Below are 24,546 nucleotides of genomic sequence, written 5' to 3'. Positions count from 1 at the left end.
TTAACTACAAAAGGAAATTCCTCATTAATAAACTAATCCTCCCGCTCCCACCTTTTCTATGTGGGACAAAGTAAAAAGCACTTATTTTGTTTTAACAAACAAAATTCCAACAGCACCATCTATATCAATTACTTTACTAGTACCCATATACGCTACCTCAAGAGTTTTTGGTCACAACTCCACCTCAAGCTGAACACCGTCTAGATCTGTATTAACACTGCCACAAACACTCCTAGCTAGAAGTACCAGAGACTCATCAAGTGTAACTTCTTTACTATTAACAGGTGAATTTATATCTGGGCACCACAACCGATCACCCTGCTCACCTTGTACATAGCCATGGAATATGCACATTACCCTCCAATCGAGCTTACCATCACTCACTTAAAAATAATACAGACAACCAAACATTCTAATAATAAAATAACCAACAACATTACCTGACCACACTTCTTCAGAAGTATGCCATTCAATAGCATCTATTCACCAGGCAGCTTACCGTACTAAGCACATCGGCTAGGATTCTCCTAGCAACACCAACACTAAAGATCATTTTTTGGGCCATCTCTAGTAATATTCTGCTCATCAATTCTGCAAATTGTTGTGATTTATTGATACTAGTGCAATGTTTCACTATGTCTTCTTTCATGCAAAATTTATTTGTCAGCTCCAAGCATAACTCCATACTATTGTTAGTCCACACATGCTTAATCGACTTACTAGTTTCCGTCTCGATCAAAACTCTCAACCGTGTGATCCTGACACTAGCATCAAACTTGTGCATTGGCACAAACACCAAAATCTTTCTCAAGCAGTCAAAAGACTCTCGAACAAATACATCCGACGTCTCCACAGCGAAATTTGTTATTGTCTCACCTTGAAGTTTATATAGGTCTCCATGCTTGATTCCTTTCATTATCACCAAGACACCTCGAACAACCTTTAGAACTCCACCTTTTGAAGAATACTTGCAACCAACTGAATCTAGGGCACCCAAGGAAATTAAGTTCTTTTTCAATTCTGGAACGTGTCTTACTCTAGTCAATGTCCTCACAATGTCATTGTCAATTCTGATTTTAACATCACCAACACCCACAATATCGCACTCTGCGTTGTTCCTTAACTGGACTTTCCACTACTTGTGCACTGATAAGTGATAAACCAGTTTCTATTTGGTGTGACATGAAAAGAATAACCAGAATCCATAATCCATCTATCAAACGATGAATAATTAGTGACAAACAAGACATAATTAGCACCATCAGAATCATTCTCAGCTACAGCTGCAACATTATCTGTAGACTCAATTTTAATTCCTTTACCCTTTTCATTTTTCAGCTTAAAACAATTTTTTCTAAGATGCCCCATCTTGCCACAGCTCCAACAGACAATATCAGCAATCTTAGATTTACTACGTCTATTCATATTAGTACTACTCTTACCCACACGTATTATAGATCTTTCTCTATTTTCGCCTACTAAAACAGTAGATATAGGTTCGCCAGATTCTCTTCTACGAATATCCTCACTCAGAATTAAATCTCGAACCCCATCAAACGTCAAACTTGTTGACCCAGAGGAATTACTAACAGTAGTATTCCAACTATCAGGCAATGAGGATAATAGAATCAAAGCACATACCTCATCTTCAAAATTAATCTCAACTGAACTCAATTGACTAATAATCACATTAAGTTCATTGATATGATCTGCAACTAACACACCTTTGCTCATCTTCAAATTGAACAAACGTTGCATCAAATAGACTTTGCTGATCGCAGAGGGTTTCTCATACATATCCAACATGGCTTGCATCAAATCAGCAATGGTCTTCTCCTTTAGGATGTTAAACACAACGTTACAAGCCAACATCAGCCGAATAACACCCATAGCTCGTCTATCCAGCAAATTCCAATCGGCTTGCTTCATCGACTTTGGTTTCTCCTCACATAAGGGCAAGTGCAGTTTCATCTGATAAAGATAATTTTCAATCTGTATCTTCCAAAAACTAAAATATTTCCCATCAAATTTGTCGATTCTCACTTTTACTTATTTTTTCGCTATTGATTCGCTTCAACTTAGCCAAAGCCTGGCTCTGATACCACTTGTTGCGAAAAGGCGAGCGATCGAACAATAATATAGACAGAAGAAGAAAATAAATCGAATACCGGATTTATGTGGTTCAGTCGTATAGACCTACGTCCACGGGAAGAGCAACAATGAATTTCACTATAGATCAAGCGATACAAGGAGATTACACACTCGAGTCACTCAAACACTCTCTCGGTGTTTCCCAAGCCCCAATTACACTCAACAACGAACGCAGTGTTTAGCTCCGAAATTTCTCAAGAAATAATCTCTCAATCTCACAAAAGAATTACACATAAATCTTACCACAAGATTTAATTGGCTTGAACACTAAATCTTCTTAGATGTAATTTACAACAAAGAAAATCTCTCCCAAGCGACGACGCTTCAAGAACACTTCTTCATGATCAACCTTCCTTCCATCCATGACCAAAGTCTATATATATATAAGTAAAACCCTTATTCTTTTGCCAACTTCTCATAGGATTCTGTTTCCTAACTTGCCTATTTTAACCAAAATATATCAAAATCTAAATCCAAGTGAAAGTTGGACTTTCCTATTTTAGCGGCCAAATTCTCCAACGCTGATTCAAATTTTAGGAAGTTGATCTTCGGATCTTCTTTGCTCAATTTCGAATGTCCGCAATATATTCAATTCAAAATATTCAGAATTTCACATTGGATTCAAACTCAAGACATATTTTAACAAATATGAGGGAGGGTCCTTTCAGACTGTTTTGGAAGTGGATTGATTTGGGTGTGTGAAAGTTGTTTCAAATATCACTTCACCCACTTAAAAAAAAAAACCTAAAAATGTTGACACGATATTTTATGTCATTCCATTCAGTAGTAGAGAAATTCCATTTAAATCTCTCATTCCATAATATTCAATATATTGGAATTTCCAGCTTGATTCCTAATGGGTTCTCTTTTTCAAGTAAAGAAACTAAGAGAAAAGACCATAATCACATTCATTGACAGCCCGTCCATACAAGCAGTCCCCCTAGCAGAAGGAAACGTTGACAAAGACACAAAACTCATAAGACCAAGTTCTTTTAGATCACCTGTGTCCTACGACAAGTCATGCGAACATGAGGGTATCAATCACATATCCGTCCTCGGCAAGCAGTTGACGCCGGATTGGCCATCGCTTGTGAGAAGCTCGAACTCGCCAGCCTCTAACGCCTCACTGCTCTGAACGACTGATCTTCTAAGCTGTATATATCCGCAGTAATTCACTTTAATCTCGAATCTCGCAGCCTCCTCTAAATGTGTCAAGAGCGCAACCTTCACTGCTTCCCCTACATAAACATGAAAGGGATGATTCCAATATGTGAAGCCTAATGATTGATTGAGTGAGCTAAAATATTACTAAGAACTTATCGTTTGAAATTGTTCAAGTAATATATAATCACAAAATAAGAAAAAAAGGATGTGTAAGCAGGCCAAAGACTTAAGCTTACGTCGCATGAAGTTCTTGGTGTAGTACACCCTGAACTTTATAGCTCTCAATCTGATTGCATGTTAAATGAAGCTTACCATGAGTGATAAGCAGCAAATTTTCTGACGGGTAGCTATTGGCAAGAGAACGAATAGTGTGGAGATATCTATCTCTTGCCTTTGCCTCAGTCTCTCCCCAGTGCGGCAGCTACAAAGAACAAACTCAAATTAGTTCTGAGTTCATTATCTGTATCCAATCCAGGAAAAAAAAAAGACATTATTTACTAGACAAGATCGAAGATCCACTCGATTTAGTTAAAACATTAGGAAAATTTTCTATTTTTCCTTCTCGACTTTCTGCTCAAGAAAACAAGAAACGAAATTCCCGAGAACGAATGAAGCGAGACCCGAAAATCAAAAAAGTCTCGGAAACGATCGAAAATTTGTTCCTGCTCATCCTGCTTTTCGAATCCCGTGGCAGAATTTTCTTAAGTGAAAGAGCTTAACGAGTGGCTTCCATTGTGGCTTTTGGCCGCAGCCTTTGCAGGCTGGCTTTCTTGAACTCGTGGTGGTGAGTTTAGGCTCGACCAGGACTTGACTCCCTTGGCCCAAGCCTGTATATTTACCTAGGCAAGTCTCGTAAAATGAAATCGACAATTTAAAAATATATATATATTTGGGACCTCAAACATGAAAAATTTAGTGTACCTCATTGAACACTGGCTTCACTGCACGATCCAAAGTGTCTAATGGAATTAAGGCTTCAACCTCAGGAATGTTGAATCCCCAATCCCCGTGATTTTCAGGACTAGGAGGAGCATGTCTGAATGTTTTGTCGTTGAACAACTCGCCCAATCCATACTCTATAGATATCTGCAAAAGACAAAAAAAAGTGTTAAAACCTTATCATTAGCAAATACAAAGGACCAAAACTCCAGGCATCATTGGTACATGCACACATGACTAAACAATTTTAGATGAATTTAAGAGACATCTCAATGGACCTTGACTTTTGATGGGTCAATGCCGCCACCGGTCCCTGTCACTGCATTGGGGTCCTTGTCTGGGGCCGGGCGGCCGCCAATCAGCCCGAGAGCGGTGTCGACGCTCCTCCGGAAGGGAGACACGACCACCCGATGGATTGGGAAGCCGAGCTGGGTGGGAGTTGCTCAGCCACCTCGAGTGCCCTGGCCCAGCCGGCCTCAGCCAATGGAGGATCCCACGGCCTGGGGGCCGTCAATGGCCACGACCGGTCGATGCTGTCAAGGCGGTGCCCGTGGCGCATGACGATAACATGCTGGTGGTGGGGAGCTCGCTCGAGTCTCGTGGTGGCCATGTTCGCAAGAGAAAAAATGGTTTGAGCGAAAAAGAGGGGGAAGCTTTCTCGGAGAGAGAATGGCAGTTCGTAGCACACAATTTCTCTCTCTCGATCCTAGGAGATATATGCACATATCTTTATACTGTTTGGTTTGGACTTCCTTTCTTTCAGTCCGCAGGAAGACTCTTTACAATTTCCTCGCGCCTTCCCAACAATTTCCTCGCAATCGATCAGAACTTGACTCTCGACACGAGTCTCCAAGAAATTGTGGCGGAAGATTCATCGTCACGTAATATTTCTTTACGAGTCTTGACTTGTGGACTTACGATAATGTGAAATGAAATGAAACAGATTGAATTTAACGAAGAAGCTGCCTAGCAGATTCTTCCTCTTCTATGACCAAAAAAAAAAAATTCTTCCAATTCGCTTATATTATATAAAGTAAATAGAATCACCTTCTTTTTACAGGATCTCAATCGTTCTTTTCTGCCACCATATTCTTAATTACCTATTTTACAAAGGGTAAATGGACAAACGAGTGAATGCCTAAGTGTATTTCATTCCTCACACGTTTTCATGTTTAAATTTTGATATTTTTTTCTATCGTAAACCTTTCCTAAGATTTAAAATCTTGAAATATTTTTCTCTCCCCACATATATTTGTACCATTTCTTTGTTCTGCGTATTTTTATCACTAAATCCTTTCTCGATGATTCAAATAATTTGTGACAAAAGTGATTTTGCTTAATGATTTAAACGACAGTTTCTTGCACACATGTAAGACGTCTACATACTTGCTAGTATAAATATAATATAAGACAACCTCCTACTTTTAAGGGGTCACAACCCCTTTTTTCTTATTTCATATATTCTCAAGGAGTTATTTTATAAAGTACTCTATCGATAGCCAATTATGTAAATTAATACTTTTAGTATATCTCTAACATATTTGAGATAATGACTGGAAGTCCTAAAAATTGCGTCAATCCATCACTTTAGAATAAAATTGTTAGGATGAATATATGTAACATTAGATGATAAAGATGTGATTTAAGACTTGTTATATGAGAGCTGGACCTGGTAATCTTGTGAGTCTTCTTTAAACTTGTGAAGTGATTCAGCTAGGGAAGACGACATCGATGATGGCTATTGGAACCACAATCCAAAAATTGGTCCAAGCAATTTCGTTTCCAAGATAGTTTGAGTTGTTCAAAGCGCTGAAAGTCCCGAGAAGTACATAAAAAGGGGAAGAGACGGTCCTACTGGCGATCTAATAAATAAATAAAAAAAACTGTTTTTTTTTTTTTTTTTTTTGACTTAATGGGAACCTGAGACTAACATTTTTTTTTTTTTTTTTTTTGGGGTCGAACTGAGACTAACATAGACTGATTGAAAAATAGAATTAAAGGAAAGAACATATCAAATTCAATATTGAATCATAGAACAAGTAATACACCCACTAAAAGTCCGTCCTTATTGGCAAAAGAATCGCCCAAACGTGGGAAAGAATTAACAAAGAAATACAATCGTAAAACCAAGCTCCTTTGCCCTTGCATCACACGTACTATATAACAAATTGTTCAAATGCTTGATGCGAGGGTATCGATCACATCGGCGTCCTTGGCGAGCAGTGGATGCCGGTCTGGCCATAGTTCGCGAGCAGCTCAAACTGGCCAGTCTCAAACGCGTTGCTGTTACGAATGACTTGTCTTTTGAGCTGCGCATATCCGCAGTAGTCCATCATAATGCGGAATCTCGCAGCGTCCTCCAATTGTGTCGAGACTGTGACCTTCACTGCTTCCCCTGCATAAATGTGAAGGGATGATTTCTGATACGTGAAGCCCAACGGTTATTATGTTAGCTTTACTAAGATCTTCTAGTACGAAGTTATTCGCATAATATATCATTAGTGGATAAACAGTAGTAATATGGATGTATAAGCATGCCAAACACTTTAAGTTAATGTCAGCTGGAAGTTCTTGGTGCAATATACCTAAGTTTTATGGCTTTCGATCTAATTGCTTGCTACAATATGGATTAGAAATTTCTGAAAAATTAAACTTAGACTTGAAGCATACCATGAGTGATCAACAGCAAGTTTTCTGAAGGGTGTCTGTCGGCAAGAGATTGAATGGTGTGGAGATATCTATCTCTCGCGTCTGGCTCAGTCTCTTCCCATTGCGGCAGCTACAAAAATTGAACTCAAATTGGTTCAATCATATGTATATAACCAAGAAAAAAGAAAATCCATTGTTGACTATTTCTTTGTAGCACGAAACATCAAAAATCTTTTGTACCTCTCTGAACACTGGAATCACTGTATTGTCCAATGCATCTAGTGGAATCAAGGCTTCGATATCGGGAATGTTCAAACCCCAGTCCGCATGATTTGCAGGACTTGGAGGAGGATGTCTGATTGCTATGTGGTTGAACATCTCGGCCAATCCGTAATCTATAGATATCTGCAAAAAGGAAAATGTGTCCTTTCATGTCAACATGTGTTAAGCACCACAAGCTAGGCATCATTGATATATGCATGTAAGACTGAAGCAATTTTAAAATAACGTGAGCGAGGGACTACGGGACCTTGACTTTTGATGGGTCAAGGCCGCCATCCCCTGTTGCCGCCTTGGGGTCTTCGTCCGGGGTCAAATGACCGGCAAACAGCCCCAGAGCAGTGTCGACGCACCTCCGGTAGGGAGACACGATCACCCGGTGGATTGGGAAGCCGAGCCGAGCGGGGAGTTGCTTGGCCGTCTTGCGAGCTGTGTCCCACCCAGCCTCGGCCAGTGGAGGGTCCCATGGCCTGAGGGCCGTGGACAGCCATGACGGGTTGACGTTGTCGAGGCGGTCGCCATGCCGCATAACAACAACGTGCTGGTGGCGGCAGCGGTGGTGGTGAGGTCGCTCAAGGATCATGGTGGCCATGCTCGCAGCGGAGAAAGGGGTAAGGGAACGAGAGCGGAACTTCGTTAGGGAAATTCTGAGAGTGCTTAGCATGAATATGGTCTCTTAGGAGATGCACAAAATCGGCATTTATAGACAACCTCTTAACCATTCGCGGTCTGTTCGTGCTTTTCTGAGCAATTGCTTCTACAGAATATACAAAGGATCCACGCGGCATGAGTCGGCTCTGGATATTGATTGGAAATTTCTTCAGCGTGTAACTCGGGGAAGAACGTCGGCTGCGAAATAGAACCGAAATAATTAACTGAGCAGCAGAGAAATTGCACTGGAAGAGGCACCGTCGTGCTAGAGATAATTATGATATTTTCTTGTATTAAAAATAATTTGAATATTTCTGTTGACTTTTTGTATTTCTTAAAATTGCGCAAATATCTTCATAGATATATGTTACTTTATATAGTTATATAATTAAGCCTATCAATAGGCTATTTATGTACTCTTTTTTATATATCGAATTGTATAGAAAATTCTCCAATTCTCTTTTCTACTTTATATGTAAGGTGCAATATTTTCATAATTTAACAAATTTGGGTTGCCAGATGAGTGTTGATTTTCGGGGTTATACAGATTTTTTTGATAGCATAAAGCAAAATAAGAAGAAGGTGAACTTAACAAAGAAGCTATCTAAGTGTTCTCCTTCGTTATTTACATTATACGGAGTGAAAAAGAAAAATCTCGAATTTTTTAAAATATGTCAATCGTTTTTCTTTTTCTTTTTCACCACGATATATATATATATTGCAAAGATTGTGTACAAGGAAATATGAGTTAATATGTAATTCTATTCGATCCCCCACATGTGTTGTTATTAAAATATTGATGTTAATCGTTTTTTTCATCACGATCTGTTTATGCCTTCTGAGCAATTTCTTCAACACAATTCACAAAGAATTCACGCGGCATGAGTCTCTCTGGATATTGATTGGAAATTTCTTCAGCCTATAACTCGGTTAAGAACGTTAGCTGTGAAAATGAACCAAATAAGTGCTGATTTTTGGGTTTATAATTTTTTTTAATAGCATAAAGCAAAATAATAAAACAAGGTGAACTAAACAAAGAAGCTATACGTTCTCCTTCGTTATCTACATTATATGAAGTAAAGAAAGAATCTTAAATTTTTTGAGAGATTTCTCACATGTTTCATTATCAAAATAGTGATGATTTTTTAACCTAGAACTACTTTTCTTAAAATACTTAAAATCTTCAAATATTTTTCTCTTCCCACACGTATTATACAAATTTTTTTTGTATATTTTTATTACTTATTTCTTTGGATTGGCCACGAGTTTTATCACTTAAATAACCAAAGAAAAAAAATACGCATAAAGTATGTGAACTTTTTTGGCAAGTATAGATAAAAAAAAGTACCCAATTGCTTCGCAAAAAGAATAAAAATAAAAAAAGCACAAAAGAAGCTATCTCTTTGATTTGAAAATCAAACCCTTCAAATTTTGGATTACGTACGTGCTAATTACAGCGGACGCTTCGCGGTTAAGTTTCACTCGATTTCCCCTGGGTCAACCTTACGTATTTGACCAAATGCTCCTCTTCTTTCTCTCCTTCCCCTCTTTCGTGGAAAGACATTTGAAAGCTTGCTTGAGAAGTCATCTACCCTTTAATTGATCTTGCGTAGACTTTTGACCTTGTGTGTTCGAGAGAAGATACTTACACTGAATTTTGATTTTATTATCGTTTATTATATATAGAAATTGAATTTTATTGGCAAAGAAAGAATTTCGGTTGCCCTTATGCGCTCATATTCAATACATTTTCTACAAAAATTCAGTACTCCTTCGTGGGGAAAGAGTTACTTGTCACTGTCGAGTCGTTCATCCTTAAAAGCTTTCTTGTTAAACATGTGTATATGCTTCGTAGGCAAAAGGATTTGTTATCTTCAGATCTTCTGAAATGGGATGATTCGAAGTTAGACCGTTAGAAAGCAAGTATTTAGGGTTATTTAGAGAAGGATTTGCATGTTTAGACTTTTGAAATTTTGATAAATTAAAGTAGATGGCTAGAAAGTGGTCAATTTAGAGAAAATTTTGAAATCTTGACCTCTGCCCCAGTTTGACCGATTCCGGACGTGTTCATATTGGGCCAGCTCTCTTTTCTAGACTACAATTGAGACTATGACTGAGTAAACGATTTTATTGATGTGACATTTCATGAGTAGTTATTGAAATTGATTGGCCTATTTAAACAATCAACAAAGACCTGTCTATCTCTCGATAAATAAATGTGATGGAAAATTTTTAGCATTCCTAGCATTATTCTAACATATCAATCTACATGGAGAGATAGAGAGAGAAAGTTGTCAATAGACATCTACTATTAAAACCTTACATTGTAAATGCGGTGCTAGGTGGACTATGGCCCTGTTTGGTTCAGCTTTGGGGATGAGCATTTGGACTCCAAAGTCCCTTAGCCAAATGCAAACCTGTTTGGTTCGGTTTTTTGGGCGACTTTGGCAAGATGCAATTGCATCTCCAAGTGACTCTAAGGGCCTTTAGCCAAATGGAGGTCCGGAGATACTTTGGGAAGTTGTATTTTGAGAATGCAAGTTTGGATATTGTTCATCTTCGAGGGTACTGTTCATCAGGCGAGGAAAACCACCGCACGGAGGCCGACCACCGCCGGCCGAGAGGTCCCGCGCACCAGCGAAGCGCCGGCGACCGCCGCCTGAGGGTCGCCCTACCCCGGCGACCGTCGCCCTACCCCAGCCGACCGTCGCCGGACCTCGGGCGACGCCCTGGGTCGCGCGACTCAGCGACCGATGGCCCGGGTCACGCGACCTCGGGGGCGACGGTCGCGTGGGTCACGCTCGCCATCCGGGTCGCTGAGATCGGGCAGTCGGCCGCCGGATCCGACGATCCGGTGGCCGGACTTCAAAAAAAGATAATACAAATGTTTTTTATTTTTTTAATTTAATAAAAGCCATTTACAATCTGTAAATTTTACCAAATGGTATTTTGGCCAAAGTTGTATCTCAATGCAAATTTTACCAAACGATATTTGCATTTTGAAAACCCCATTCACCCAAAGGTATTTGCATTTTGGCAAATACATTCCCAAAAGCCGAACCAAACGGGCCCTATATATAAAGTCCAAACCTTTAACTACGGTTAGAAAAAATGAAATGTTAGATTAGAGTGAGAGTGATGAGACAAAAGCCGAAAGCCATGAAGAAATCATTATTAACACCACAAAATACAAACAGTTCTATGTTCAGATCAATTATCCCAGTTTCTGTTTGCATCTTGTTCAATCAATAATTATGGGGTACTAGTTTAGAAGTGGATCCAACCTCACATCGATAATTTGTTAATTTCGTAAAGTAATATTGCTTTATATATAAATTAAAAAAAAAAAAAAAACCATTCTCAAGATCAAAACTTCTTTGCATTGTTCAGCTGGCTAGAAGTTCTGATTATAATTGCTTTTTTTGGAGTATTTACGTGTAAAATAATTACACATTTTTTATTGATTTTACTGAAATATTTAAATAATAAACCAGATTTTCATTCAATAGCTTAAAGTTTTGAAATAATTGGCAGTGGTTCCATAAAACCTACATGGTATCAAAGTTAGGATGACTTGAGTTCAAATTTTCCAAACCCCTATTGGCCTTCACAATCGAATATTTCCACGCTTTAGTGTAAAGCCAAATTGTAGCCTACGAGTGAGGAGAAGTGTTAAAATATTTAAATAATGTATTACACATTTATCTAACAACATAAATTTTTAAAATAGTTGGCAATAATTTCACAAAATGTTACATATTTACAATGCGTTGCGAACATTGGCCATATACTATAATCTAGGAAATGATTTCACAAAACACAGCGATTTTTTCATATGTAAAAAGCTTGCACAAACATGTGAAAGTTTTTTGCTAAAAGAAAAGGATAAGTGCATTAAAAGTCTTAAAACTTATCATAAAAGTGCAATTAAATCTTAAATTTTTTGAAAAAAGTGAAAGCAAGTCTTGAAATTTGTCAAAAAAGTACAATTAAGTTTTAAAACTTTTAAAAATACAATCAAGTCCTATAATTTATTAAATTGGTCCAATATAGTTCTCTGTTGATTGCACTTTTTTAAAAGTTTTAGGGTTCAATTGTACTTTTGTGGTAAGTTTTATTATTTAATTGCACTTTTTGAAAATATTGAGATTTAATGACAAGTTTTAGGAGTTGATTTCACTTTTTAAAAATATCAAGACTCAATTGCACTTAGTATTAGGATTTCTAATACACTTATATCTAAAAGAAACCAATAGGCAGAACTGGCTAACAACAATGGATGTAACTTTCCCTTAAAATAATTATTTTCACCCTAGATAAGTACCAGAAAAAGGTTTAAAATTTAAGTTCATTTGTCTCAATGAAAACACTTTCCACGAATTAGTTTTCTAAACAATGACGTGTTTGATTCGCTGAAAATAGTTACTTAACAAAAAAAGCAATTACAATCAAAGCAAGCACCCGTACTTAACATTTGGAAAAGGAATTGTCGTTTCTATATAGAAGAAATCATTTTCCCAGTCATAACAAATTTCTTAACACATGCTCACTTTATTCACCTTCTTCAATAAATATTATTCTAAATGAGATCCAAACACCTGAAGATGATTTTAGTCACACGTTTTCAATATATCAGCAAACAAATAAAAAATAATCAAGCAAAAAAATAAAAAATAATCATTTTTCTTGAAAATAATTACCATGGAAAGCGTTTTCCTTTGTCATAAATTTTATACAAAACAAATACTATTTTGCAAACATTTTGTACATACTATTATTTCATCCCACGCATGTTTCAATGTTAAAAATTTAATATTTTCCTATCTTGAACAATTTTCCTAAAGAGATTTAAAATCATGAAATATTTTTCTTTTCACACTTATATTAATACAATTTCATTGTTTTGTATATTTTTATCACTATGGTCGGAGCGTGTAACAGAAACCCAATACTCTACACCATACCCATTAATAAGTAAATTTTATTGGCAAAAAATTTCCATTGCCTTGTTTGCTCATATTTCAATGTATTTTCTGTGAAATTGACAAACAGTAAGGTAATGCCTTTATTTGTGAAGGAGTTACTCGTCATCACCATTGAGTAGCTCGTCCTTAGAAGCTTTCTCGATTCTCAAATTTCGATGCTTCATAAGTGAAAGGATTTGCATGTTTGGATTTTTGAAATGTGACGAATCAAAATAGATGGTTAGAAAGTAAAAAATTTGGTCATTTGAAAGAGCATGTGCATGTTTAGATCTCTGAAAATTTGGTAATTCAATTAAGGGGCTAGAATTGAGAGCAAATTTTAAAGATCTGGGCCTGTGCACCGGTTAGACCGAAGCGAAATTGCATTCAGTTTGGGCCAACTCTCTTGTCATTTCTCTTGGAAACTCCGGGCCAACTAAGGTCGGGCCGTGCTTATCTCTTGGCATTATGCCCGACTTGCCTGGCCTTCAACAATCCTTTCATGGTTATCGGATATTCCCCTAGAAAATGCGTTACAACAATGACTAACAAAACTATTCTAGCGACGTGACATTCCGTAAGTGGTCATTGAAATTAGTAAGCCTATATAAACAACCAAAAAGGATATGTCACATCTCTTGGTGAACCAATTTAGTGGATATTCACCGCCCCAAAAAAAAAAAAAAAATATATATATATATATTGAACATTCTAACTTATTGATCAACATGGATAGAGAGTCGTCTATAGATAACGTATCATTATTGATAATGAAGTTTATATGCCCTTTTATATATATATGATCTCTTTCCATCTCTAATAAGTGCAGAAGACATGTTAACAGGATAGCAATGAGTTCAAAGACTGATTTACAAAATTGATATAATAAGTGTCACGGCAGACTTTTATTGAATATCAATGATTATGGGGTACTTGTTTTAGAAGTATACTCGCACTAACCTCACATTAATATTTTTTAATTTCGTAAACTAATAATGCTTTATATAAAAAAGACCATTCTCAAATCAAAACTTCTTTACATTTTATTGGAAGTTTTTCCGATCATAGTTTCTAAGAATTTATGCGTAAAATAACTACACATTTTGATTTGTTTACGGTGCGTCAGTTGAAAATAATTTTTACAGTTTTAGGGTTAATCACTGTGTGTATTGGAACATTGGTCATTTACTATAATCTAGGAAATGATTTCGCAAGACACATAGCTTCCTATGGATCATGTAAAATGCTCGGGTGATGTGTGAAGGCTTTTGATAAAAGAAACCAATATGCGAAATTGATTAAGTACAATGAGGTTGACTTTCCTTAGTAAATGTTTTTTATGAATAAATCCAAGGTAAGTACCAATAAAAGGTTAAAAATTTAGGACACGTTTGTATTCCGGAAAAAAATAATATTAACTTCAGTCATTCTTACCACTTGAAACAAATGTGTTACCCAAAAATATTATTGTTACCAACAAGAATGTTTAGGTTCCGCAGGACTTGAAATACCCTCAACACCATTTGTCTACATGGTGTAAGACACAGAAATCTAGACATCCACGTGAGTTCCACATGTTTTGGTCTATTATCGATCATTTAGGGCATGTTTGGCAACGTGCCAAACAGTGCCTGATTTCTGATTTTTTGTTCCCAGAATTAGTTTGGGACGAGAATCGCGTTTGGTAAAAAAAAATTTCCCGGAAACAAATTGGGAAGAGAATTGAGAATAAAAAAAAAAATATGATTCTTCATCCAAGAATAAATAAAAAAAAAAAGAATCAAAACAATGAAACTCTTATTCTTCCTTTCCGTCATCCCGCGATTGCCGTCCGCCACCGCTTGTCGCCGTCCGCTACCACCCACCACCGCCTGCTGCTAGTCCGGCGAGCTCGCCAGAGGTAAGCCCAGCCACCGGCGAGGCTCACCCAGCCTCGCCGAGGCTAGGCGAGGCCGAGCCTCGCGAGGCGGCGAGCCTCGCCCGTCGGACTCGGTCGACGAGGGTCGACCTCGCCAAGGGCCGGCGACACTCCGGTGATCATCGCCGACCCTTGTCTAGTCAATCACGAGAAGAAGAAGAATAGGAAAAAAAAAAAAAAAAAAAAAAAGGGGGGAAAAGAAAGAAAAAAAAAAAAAAAAGTAAAAAGAAAAGAAAAAAAGTAAAAAAAAAAATATTTAAAAAATATTTAAAAATCAAAAGAAATTAATTTGGAACATAATCAATTAGCACAGTAGCAAATGCAATTCTATTCCAAAATCAAAAATTTTAGACAGTTACCAAATGCATTTTTTTTACTGTAATCGGTTAAAGAATGTAATAAAAATAATCATTTCTAGTCGAATCGGTTCTTAACAAAATTGTTACCAAACGCGCCCTTAGCTTCTCAAATAAAAGTCATATTTCATATTTTAATGCTGACCTAGCATGAATTATAAACATGATTACGAGATGATATGAATTACCAATCCTAAAATCGCAAATTTATTTGTGAAAAAGAGTATGGTTGGGCAGCGAAAATGGCTTAGCCAAAGTGAACGAGCCTTGTTGCTTGTACCGATACAGCCAAGGTACGACTAGTATTGCCAAATGAAGCAAAGAGATGGGAAATGCAAAGTACTTAGTGATGTATAGACCATTCAATGGTGGCTATTTGATCATATTAAATAGTAGGGTAGCAATCTATTTACGCGTAACTTAACTCAATGATTTCCATAAACTAAGCTTTTACTCTATTATTGTTTCTATTAGAGAGGATTTTGATATGGGCCCTCATTCATTAAATTGGGTATATTATAATCATTGATCATATAATTTTTTTTTTTTTGGTAAAGAAACATTGATCATATAATTTTTGTTCATGAAATTCACCTGATTGATGGCTGAAAGTCAAACCCAGACAAAAGCTTTCCCCTCTATTAGGATGTATATACATGATTCCCCATTACTAGAAAAGAACAATACACAACTCTCTGACATAGAACACATACCCTTTAGAAAAAGAGAACAATGTTTTTGATTGGCGATCTAATTCAAAACTGATTTTTTAGTTTGACTTAATAACATAAACCGATTGAAAAAGAAAATTAGAGAAAAGAACATATCACATTCAATGTTGAATCATAAAAAGAATAAAACATTCAGTAATCGTCTGTCCTAATGAGCAAGAGAATCCTCCTAATATATGGAAGAATTAATGAAAAAAAAAAATCATAAAAGCAAGCTCTTATGCCATCCATCTTATGTACTATGACAAATCGTGCAACATTCGACATGAGGTTATCCATCACGTTGGTATCCTTGGCAAGCAGCAGATGCCGGTTTGGCCATAGTTCCCCAGAAGCTCGAACTCGCTCACATCTAATTCGTCGTCCTTTTGAATGACTTGTCTTGTAAGTTGTGCATAACCGCAATAATCCATCCTAACCTTGAAGCTCGCACAATCCTCCAAATCTGTCGATATCACGACCTTCACTGCCTCTCCTACATAAACGTGAAGGGACGATTTCAGTATGTGAAGCCTAATGATTGATCGAGTGTGCTAAGGAAATACTAAGAACTTATCATTCCAAATTATTCAAGTAATATATCATCATTGAATAAGATCCTTTTCAAAAAATTTCGATGTGTAAGCAGGCCAAATACTTTTGAATCTGATTGCATGTTAGTTGAAGCTTACCGTGAGTAATAAGCAGCAAATTTTCTGAAGGGTAGCTATCTGCAAGAGAACGAAAAGTGTGGAGATATCTATCTCTTGCCTTTGTCTCAGTCTCTCCCCAGTGCGGCAGCTAAAAAAAAAATCAAATTTACATTAGTTCACTATGTGTGTCCACGAGAGAGAAAGGAAACCAACTATTTATCAGACAAGGTTAGGGATCTCTCAAGTTAGGTAAAACATCCATAAAATTGTGTCTTTTCCCTTCTCGTCTTTATGCTTGGGAAAACAATAAAACGAAATTTTCGAGCATGAATTAAGCGAGAAACAAAGACCAAAAGTCATGGAAACGGTCAAAAAATTTGTCCATTAGTGCTGGTTGTCCTAGTCCTATGGCAAAAAAATTAAGGTGGGTGGAATTAGCAAGTAGTTCTAGTTATAATTAGGTGTTGCAAAGTCTAATCTCATAAAATGAATTGATGGTTTTTTGTCTTTTTCTTATTTTTGGAGATTCAAACATGAATAATTTATTGTACCTCATTGAACACCGGCTTTACTGTACGATCCAAAATGTTTGATGGGATCAAAGTTTCGATCTCAGGAATATTGAACCCCCAATCCGCATGGTCCACAGGATTAGGATGAGGATATTTGATTGCCACATCGTTGAACAGCTCACCCAATCCATACTCTATAGATACCTATAAAAAAGAATGTGTTAAGACATTATAAACATAATTTTAAGTACTAAAAACCTAGGCGCCATTAATAAATGCAGACAGGAGCAAACAATTTCAGATGATTGCGAAAAAGAGATCGATGTACCTTGACTTTCGATGGGTTGATGCCATTGTCGCCCGTCACTACACTGGGGTCCTCGCCCGGGGTCGAGAGACCGGCAATCAATCCAAGAGCGGTGTCGACGCACCGCCGGAATGGAGACACCACGATCCGGTGGATCGGGAACCCGAGCTGGGAGGGGAGTTGCTTGGCCGTCTCGCGCGCCCTGGCCCACCCGACCTCGGCCAACGGCGGGTCCCACCGCCTTGGGGCAGTGGCCGGCCACGACCGGTCGACGCTGTCGAGGCGGTCACCATGGCGCATGACGACAATGTGCTGTCGGTGGTGGGGGCGATGGTGGTGGTGAGGTTGCTCGAGTCTCGTGGTGGCCATGGTCAGTCACAGCAGGAAAAACGGTGAGGGAATATGAGGGAGGAACGCTGGTAGAGAGAGATTGGGAGTTCTCAGCACAAATTTTGTCTCTTGGTTGCTGTAGGACAAGCATAGATCTGTGTATATATACGAAGAGGGAGACCGTGTTCTCCGATACGGGCTTTCCTAACGAGTTCTTCTACGCTGAGCCTCGCTTCTCGGCACATCGTTGGGAAGTTTCCCATGCGGTGCGAACGCGTGAAGAACGGACGATCAGGGACGCTCTTTCGGCTGTGAACGGCAACCCGTAAAATCAACAGTAGTACCCAGGAAACTGCAGCAGAGGATGTTATAATATATTTATTATTCTAAATATGATCTCAATATTATATTTCCAATTAGTTTCAATTTATTGCCTAATTTATCGCCCACAACTATTACGTGATATTTACCCGTTAATATATTTATCATAACAGTATTGATGGAAGATATCTGTAACATAAGAAACGGAATAAAACTTACTACAAAAAACACACCATTAAGTTTGAAGGGTATTAGTTAGTAGAACATGACGTACAGATTTGGTGTTCCTCATATTGCAGATCAATCGTGCTGCGTGAATCCGTCCAAGATTTCGAGGTTTCCCACTTTTGCAAATTTTCATCAATGGTTGGAGGTATGTTGATCTTTACGTTTTCACAAATCGATCCCAAATTTTGTACAAATTTATTCATGCTTGATAAATCGGGATGGTCGGATTTTAGTTTATATTTAATCAAACAGTGCGAACGTGTGAAGAACGGATGATGACGCTCTTTCGGCTGGGAACCGCAACCCGCAGTTGATTTTTAGTTTATATTTAATTTTGTACCCATGAAACTGCAGTGGAGGATTCTTGGAAAATGAGAGGTGACGGTACCGTTTGGATACTAACGGTGCTGCCCCCACCACAGTAATAATAATAATAATAATAATAATAATAATAATAATAATAATAATAATAATAATAATAAACAACTTATTAAAAACATCAGTAAAAAAAATATTAAAAACATATATATATAAAAATATATATATATATATATTCAATGCAAAAAGAACGGCTGAAACATTTTTTTATTACAGGACAAAATAGATATAAGATTTCTGTTAGCCACGTCTCCACTATAAAACAATTTTTGCACTGATAATCATGAAAGAAAATTTTCATTGTTTAGCAAATTTAGTGCAATTGTCAAAATTAAAACTCGAACACTTAATTTACGCATCAATAAACTCTGCTTGATTCATGGCAATCCAAGTTAACTCAAAAATCAAAATCACGATCATCTCATTACTAATCAAAAGTGAAACTTATTCAAAAATTCAGGCTTCATTTGTTTCATAAAAAATGAATAATTTGGAAACAATTTTCCAAATTGAATCATATTACTCACAAAAATGAGTAAACGATAAATATATTCAATGCTCATGAAAATATTTAGACATAAATTGTTATCAGTAATAAAAACATTTTTTATTGACTAATTATTTTAAGCAATACAAATGATCATTTTTTGAAAAATATTTTCCAAATAATTCATTTTCCACATAACAAACGGACTCTTAAAGTACATCGAATTTCTTTGATTAAAATTTTTTTATCTCATTGTCTTTATTTTATTTTTTTCATACAACACTTTTTGACCATGCTCACCAATTTTCATTTTTTTTTCACTTTTTTAGGTAATTATTTAAAATCTCATTGATGAAAATATTTTCGTGATTACACCGCAAAAGAATTTACTTTAAAATTTTAGTAGTTATTCAAATTATTAGAAAAGTTCACGAGCAACAAGTAAATTTCCTTCTTGTTGATTTCATTTTCGTTCTAAAAAAAAGAATCATTGACCAAAATCTGAAAATTTTCTACTAAGATTTTGTCTCCAAATTTGTTCCGCGTTATGGTTACGGTTGACCATCATCATTGAATGGCAATATGTGGTCCACGAAACGCTTTCCATAGTAACGTCCGTCGCTAATAATGTAGGATGAAATAAAACAAGGTGAACATAACAGAGACGCTATCTCGCATGTTCACCTTCCTAATTAATTGTATAAAGTAAAAAAAAAAAAAAATCTCCGTTTTTGAAGGGATTTCAATTTTTTTTTCCTTTTCTGACATATGCTTAATACCTATTTTGCAAGCATTTTGCGCGTATTTCCATATCCCACTCATGTTTCCATGTTATAATTTTGATATTTTTCTATCTTGAACAACTTCTCTGAAAAATATATATATCTTGCAATATTTTTCTCTTCCCCATATTTGTACAATTTTTTTGTTCGACATATTGTTATCACTAATTTCCTTAAATAATTCAAGAGCCTCCGCCCTTGCCTTTGCACCTTTGTGTGTGTGTGTGTGTTTTAAAATATTTTTTGTTTTATTTAAATAAGCGTACTGTTAAAAAAAATTAGAATTAAATCCAAAATGATGTTGTCTTAGCCTAGTGTTTCACGTTTTGGCCACGTCATCACCATATATGAGAGAAAAAAATAATACAAAAGGCCACATCAGCATTTCCTATTTGGCTAAATGAATAGAGTTAACATAATGATTTGATTGTATCAATTTAATAATTTTTGAAACTTAATTACACTTTTTGTAAGTTTTAGAATTTAATTGTACTTTCGTGACAAATTTTAGGACTTGCACATATCCCAATTTTCTATAAAGATTTATTTTCCAAATTTGTTCCACGTTATAGTGCCGATTGACCATGGCATTTTGTGGTCCGCAAGGTGCTTTCCCATAATAACGTCCGTTGCTAATAATGCACAATGAAATAAAACAAGTGAACATAACAAAGAAGCTATCTAACATGTTCTTCTTCCTTATTAATTGTGAAAAAAAAAATCATCTTTTTTAAAGGGATTTCAATTGTTTTTTTTTATTTTCTAACATATGCTTAATACCTATTTTGCAAACATTTAGCGCACATTTCCATTTTATCCCACACATGTTTCCATGTTAAAATTTTGATATTTTTCTATCTTGAACAACATTTTCTAAAAAAGTTAATATCTTGCAATATTTGTCTCTTCCCACATATATTTATACGATTTCTTTGTTCCATATATTGGTATCACTAATTTCTTTAAATTATTCAATAAACTCAATTATTTCTTGACAATGTGATTTTGCTTAATGATTTGAATGTCAATTTCTTGGACATGCGTGTTCTCATTTGCTAGTATAAAAAACAGAGAACCTCCTACTTTGAAGGAGTCACGATCCTTTTTTTCCCCTTCCTCGATATATATCTTCTTATTTTATTAAGAATTCAATGATGCGTAAATTATACTTCTATTTTCTCTCTTAACTATTTGGGATAATGGAAAAGGTCCTAAAACTCGCATCCATCCGTGATTTTAATTCCAAAACTTTCTTTTGCTCATTCAAATCCAACGACTGGTCGTCGTACTTTGAATTAGCCATTCCATTACCTCCGTCGACTTTTGACTAGGAAAAATAATCTAAGCTGGCTTCTCTTTTTGTATTCTTTCCCATCCACGAGGAAAGGACTCGTGATGAGGCAGGTGCCGCTCCCTTTACTTTTGCTGGTGGCCCGGTGCTATGACAAATCGGCCCATTAGGACATGGTCTTTTGTATGTCATAATCATTGATCATAAAAACCCTATTCATGAAATTCACCGAATCCACGGCTGAAAAATCAAATCTAGGCAAAATCTTTCCCCTCTTTTAGGACGTATATACATTATTTCCCAGTACTAGAAAAGACCAATACACAACCGACATAGAACATATACCCTTTAGAAAAATAGAACAATGTTTTTGATTGGCGATCTAATTCAAAACTGATTTTCCAGTTTGACTTAATAACATAAAACTGATAAAAAGAATTAGAGAAAAGAACATGTCACATTCAATGTTGAATCACAAAGAGAATAACACATTCAGTAATTCTCTGTCCTAATTAGCAAAAGAATCCACCTAATATATGAAAAAATTGACAAAAAAAAAAATCATAAAAAGCAAGCTCTTTTGCCATTCATCATATATACTATGGCAAATCGCACATCATTCCACACGAGGCTATCGATCAATTCGGCATCCTCGGCAAGCAGTGGATGCCGGTTTGGCCATAGTTCCCCAAAAGCTCGAACCCGCTGGCATCTAACTCATCGCCATTTTGAATGACTTGTCTTGTAAGTTGTGCATATCCGCAGTAATCCATCCTAATTTTGAAGCTCGCACCATCCTCCAAATGTGTCGAGACCGTGACCTTCACTGCTTCCCCTGCATAAACGTGAAGGGATGATGTTGGTACGTGAAGCCTGATGATTGATCGAGTGTGCTAAGGAAATACTAAGAACTTATCATTGGAAATTGTTCGAGTAATATATCATCATTGAATAAGATCTTATGTCGCATGAAGTTGCTGGGGTAATGCACCTGAGCTTTATAGCTTTCAATCCGATTGCATAGTAGTTGAAGCTTACCGTGAGTGATGAGCAGCAAATTTTCCGAAGGGTATCTATCGGCAAGAGAATGAATAGTGTGGAGATATCTATCTCTTGCCTTTGGCTCAGACTCTCCCCAGTGCGGCAGCTATAAAAAAAAATTTTAAAATAAAATCAAATTCAAATCAGTTCATTATATGCGTCCACGAAAGAAAAAGAAGCCCATTATTTACTAGACAGGGGTAGGGCAGGGGTAGGGATCTCTCAAGTTAGGTAAAACACTGATAAAATTTTGTCTTTTTCCTTCTCGTCTTTATGCTTGAGAAAACAAGACGAAATTCTCGAACATAAATTAAGCAAGAAACGAAGAACAAAAGCAATGCGAACGGTCAAACAATTTGTCCATTAGTCCTGCTTGACCTAGTCCTATGGCAAGAAATTTTAAGGTGGAAGAGTTTAGCAAGTGGATCTCATTATAATTCGGTGTCGTAAAGTCTAATCCCATAAAATGAACATGAAAAATCTTTTGTACCTCATTAAACACCGATTTCACTGTACGATCCAAAGTGTCTATTGGAATCAAAGCTTCGATCTCGGGATTATTGAATTTCCAATCCGCGTGGTCCACGGGATTAGTAGGAGGATATTTGATTGCCACATCGTTGAACATCTCACTCAATCCATACTCTATAGATACCTGCAAAAAGAGAATGTCTTAAGATATTATTATAAACAAAATTTTAAGGACTAAAGACCTAGGCAACATTAATAAATGCAGACAGGAGCAAAAATTTCAAATGAATGTGAAAGGAGAGACCGATGTACCTTGACTTTGGATGAGTCGATGCCGTTGTCGCTTGTCACTGCATTGGGGTCCTCGCCTGGGGCCGAGAGACCGGCAATCAATCCAAGGGCGGTGTCAATGCACCTCCGGAAAGGAGACACCACAATCCGGTGGATCGGGAACCCGAGCTGGTAGGGGAGTTGCTTGGCCGTCTCTCGCGCCCTGTCCCGACCGACCTCGGCCAATGGGGGGTCCCACCGCTTGGGGGCGGTGGCTGGCCACGACCGGTCGACGTTGTCGAGGCGGTCGCCATGGCGCATGACGACAATGTGCTGTTGATGGTGGTGAGGTTGCTCAAGTCTCGTGGCGGCCATGTTCGCAGCAGAAAAAACGGTGAGGGAACGAGAGAGGAACTTAGCGAGAGAATGAGAGATTGGGAGTTCTCAGCACAAATTTTGTCTCTTGGTTGCAGGACAAGCAAAGATCTGAGTAAGTGTGTATATGTACAAAGAGGGATACCGCGTAAGCTTTTTATCTACGCGCAGATAAAAAGCTTACGCGGCTAAGGCTCTCTGCATAATCGATGGGAAATTTCCTATGCGCTATGAACGCGCGAAGAAGGGATGATGCTCTTTTGGCCGTGAAAAGTTCCAGTAGAATTGACGGTAGTTCCCAAGAAACTGTGGTGGAAGATTCAAGGCAAATGAGAGGGTGACGAGACCCAAGAAACTGTGGTGGAAGATTCAAGGCAAATGACTAACGGTGCTGCCCCCGCCACATTAAAAAAAAAAAAAAAATAAAGAAATGAGAAAAGAAACTTATTAAAAATATCATCAAAAGAAAAATATATTACATCTCTACATTCAATGTAAAAAAGAACGTTTAAAACATTTTTTCTATTACAGGACAAAATAGATGTAAGATTTCTGCTAGCCGCATCTCCATTATAAAACACTTTTCACACTGGTAATTGTGAAAGAAATTATTCATCGTTTAGCAAAATGAGTACAATTATCAAAATTAAACTCGAATACTACTTTATGCAAATTAAAGCATCAATAAACTCTACTTGAGTCATGGCAATCCAAAATTAACTCGAAATCAAAATTTGTTCATCTCATGACTAAATAAAAGTGAAATTAAATTTAAAATTTAGGTTTTGTTTGTTTTGCGAAAAAAATAATTTGAAAAATATTCCAAATAATGATCATTTTATATTACTTACACAAATGACTTAAAGATAAATATTTTCATCATCCACAAAAATGTTTAGATATAAAACATTATATTTAATAAAAATACTTTTTATTGATTAATTATTTCAAGTAATTTAAGTGATCATTTTTGGAAAATATTTTTCAAATGATTTATTTTTCATGAAACAAACAAAGCCATAAAGTACATAAAATTTCTTTGATTAAATTTTCTTCCCTCATTGTCATTTTTTTTTTAGTACAACTTCACTTTTTACCATGCTACCCAACTTTCAAATTTTTTCACTTTTTTGGTAATTATTTTAAATCTCATTTAATTTGGTAAAATGCATGTGTGGGTTGCTAATTTTATTTTCATTGTATCTAGAATTGGTGAAAATGTTTTCAAGAGTACACCGTAAAAAAAAAAAACAAACAAACAAACAAACTTTTACATTTTAGTAGTTATTGAAAGTATTAAAGAAGTTCACAAGCATCGA

General features: G+C 36.6%; 3 protein-coding genes across 4 annotated transcripts; all 3 read right to left on the bottom strand.

The window, feature by feature from the left end:
- Positions 1–2,873: 2,873 nt before the first annotated feature.
- On the bottom strand, positions 2,874–23,313 carry LOC104430630. Of its 2 annotated transcripts, none has more exons than XM_039312372.1 (4): positions 22,895–23,313; positions 22,602–22,766; positions 3,628–3,736; positions 2,874–3,389 (listed from the first exon to the last, which is right to left on the bottom strand). In XM_039312372.1, exons 1-4 carry the CDS (start codon positions 23,225–23,227, stop codon positions 3,193–3,195), a joined length of 804 nt encoding a protein of 267 aa, XP_039168306.1. In that variant the 5' UTR covers positions 23,228–23,313; the 3' UTR covers positions 2,874–3,192. The 2 variants fall into 2 exon arrangements, with proteins under 2 accessions (XP_039168306.1, XP_010041681.1); XM_010043379.3 differs by lacking the exons at positions 2,874–3,389; positions 3,628–3,736 and adding exons at positions 21,509–21,905; positions 22,109–22,217.
- On the bottom strand, positions 6,249–7,835 carry LOC104444441. The gene is made up of 4 exons (XM_010058111.3): positions 7,433–7,835; positions 7,144–7,308; positions 6,925–7,033; positions 6,249–6,649 (listed from the first exon to the last, which is right to left on the bottom strand). Exons 1-4 carry the CDS (start codon positions 7,772–7,774, stop codon positions 6,453–6,455), a joined length of 813 nt encoding a protein of 270 aa, XP_010056413.2. The 5' UTR covers positions 7,775–7,835; the 3' UTR covers positions 6,249–6,452.
- On the bottom strand, positions 15,875–17,702 carry LOC104430632. The gene is made up of 4 exons (XM_010043381.3): positions 17,275–17,702; positions 16,986–17,150; positions 16,474–16,582; positions 15,875–16,277 (listed from the first exon to the last, which is right to left on the bottom strand). Exons 1-4 carry the CDS (start codon positions 17,620–17,622, stop codon positions 16,081–16,083), a joined length of 819 nt encoding a protein of 272 aa, XP_010041683.3. The 5' UTR covers positions 17,623–17,702; the 3' UTR covers positions 15,875–16,080.
- Positions 23,314–24,546: the final 1,233 nt, after the last annotated feature.

This window comes from Eucalyptus grandis, chromosome 5, assembly GCF_016545825.1.
Source record: "Eucalyptus grandis isolate ANBG69807.140 chromosome 5, ASM1654582v1, whole genome shotgun sequence".
In the NCBI taxonomy this organism is placed as follows: domain Eukaryota; kingdom Viridiplantae; phylum Streptophyta; class Magnoliopsida; order Myrtales; family Myrtaceae; genus Eucalyptus; species Eucalyptus grandis.
The sequence above is the reverse complement of the archived record's forward strand: the minus strand, read 5'-3'. Positions and strand labels throughout refer to the sequence as shown.

Excerpts from the sequence above, each read along its gene's own strand:
- LOC104444441 (XM_010058111.3), bottom strand. The coding sequence starts at position 7,774 with ATGGCCACCATGATCCTTGAGCGACCTCACCACCACCGCTGCCGCCAC. Across the intron at positions 7,309-7,432 it reads TTGACCCATCAAAAGTCAAG|ATATCTATAGATTACGGATT; the intron begins GTCCCGTAGTCC and ends TCCTTTTTGCAG. Across the intron at positions 6,650-6,924 it reads CTTGCTGTTGATCACTCATG|GGGAAGCAGTGAAGGTCACA; the intron begins GTATGCTTCAAG and ends ACATTTATGCAG.
- LOC104430632 (XM_010043381.3), bottom strand. The coding sequence starts at position 17,622 with ATGGCCACCACGAGACTCGAGCAACCTCACCACCACCATCGCCCCCAC. Across the intron at positions 16,583-16,985 it reads TAAAGCCGGTGTTCAATGAG|CTGCCGCACTGGGGAGAGAC; the intron begins GTACAATAAATT and ends TTTTTTTTTTAG. Across the intron at positions 16,278-16,473 it reads TTTGCTGCTTATTACTCACG|GAGAGGCAGTGAAGGTCGTG; the intron begins GTAAGCTTCAAC and ends ACGTTTATGTAG.
- LOC104430630 (XM_039312372.1), bottom strand. The coding sequence starts at position 23,227 with ATGGCCGCCACGAGACTTGAGCAACCTCACCACCATCAACAGCACATT. Across the intron at positions 22,767-22,894 it reads TCGACTCATCCAAAGTCAAG|GTATCTATAGAGTATGGATT; the intron begins GTACATCGGTCT and ends CTCTTTTTGCAG. Across the intron at positions 3,390-3,627 it reads TTTGCTGCTTATCACTCATG|GGGAAGCAGTGAAGGTTGCG; the intron begins GTAAGCTTCATT and ends ATGTTTATGTAG.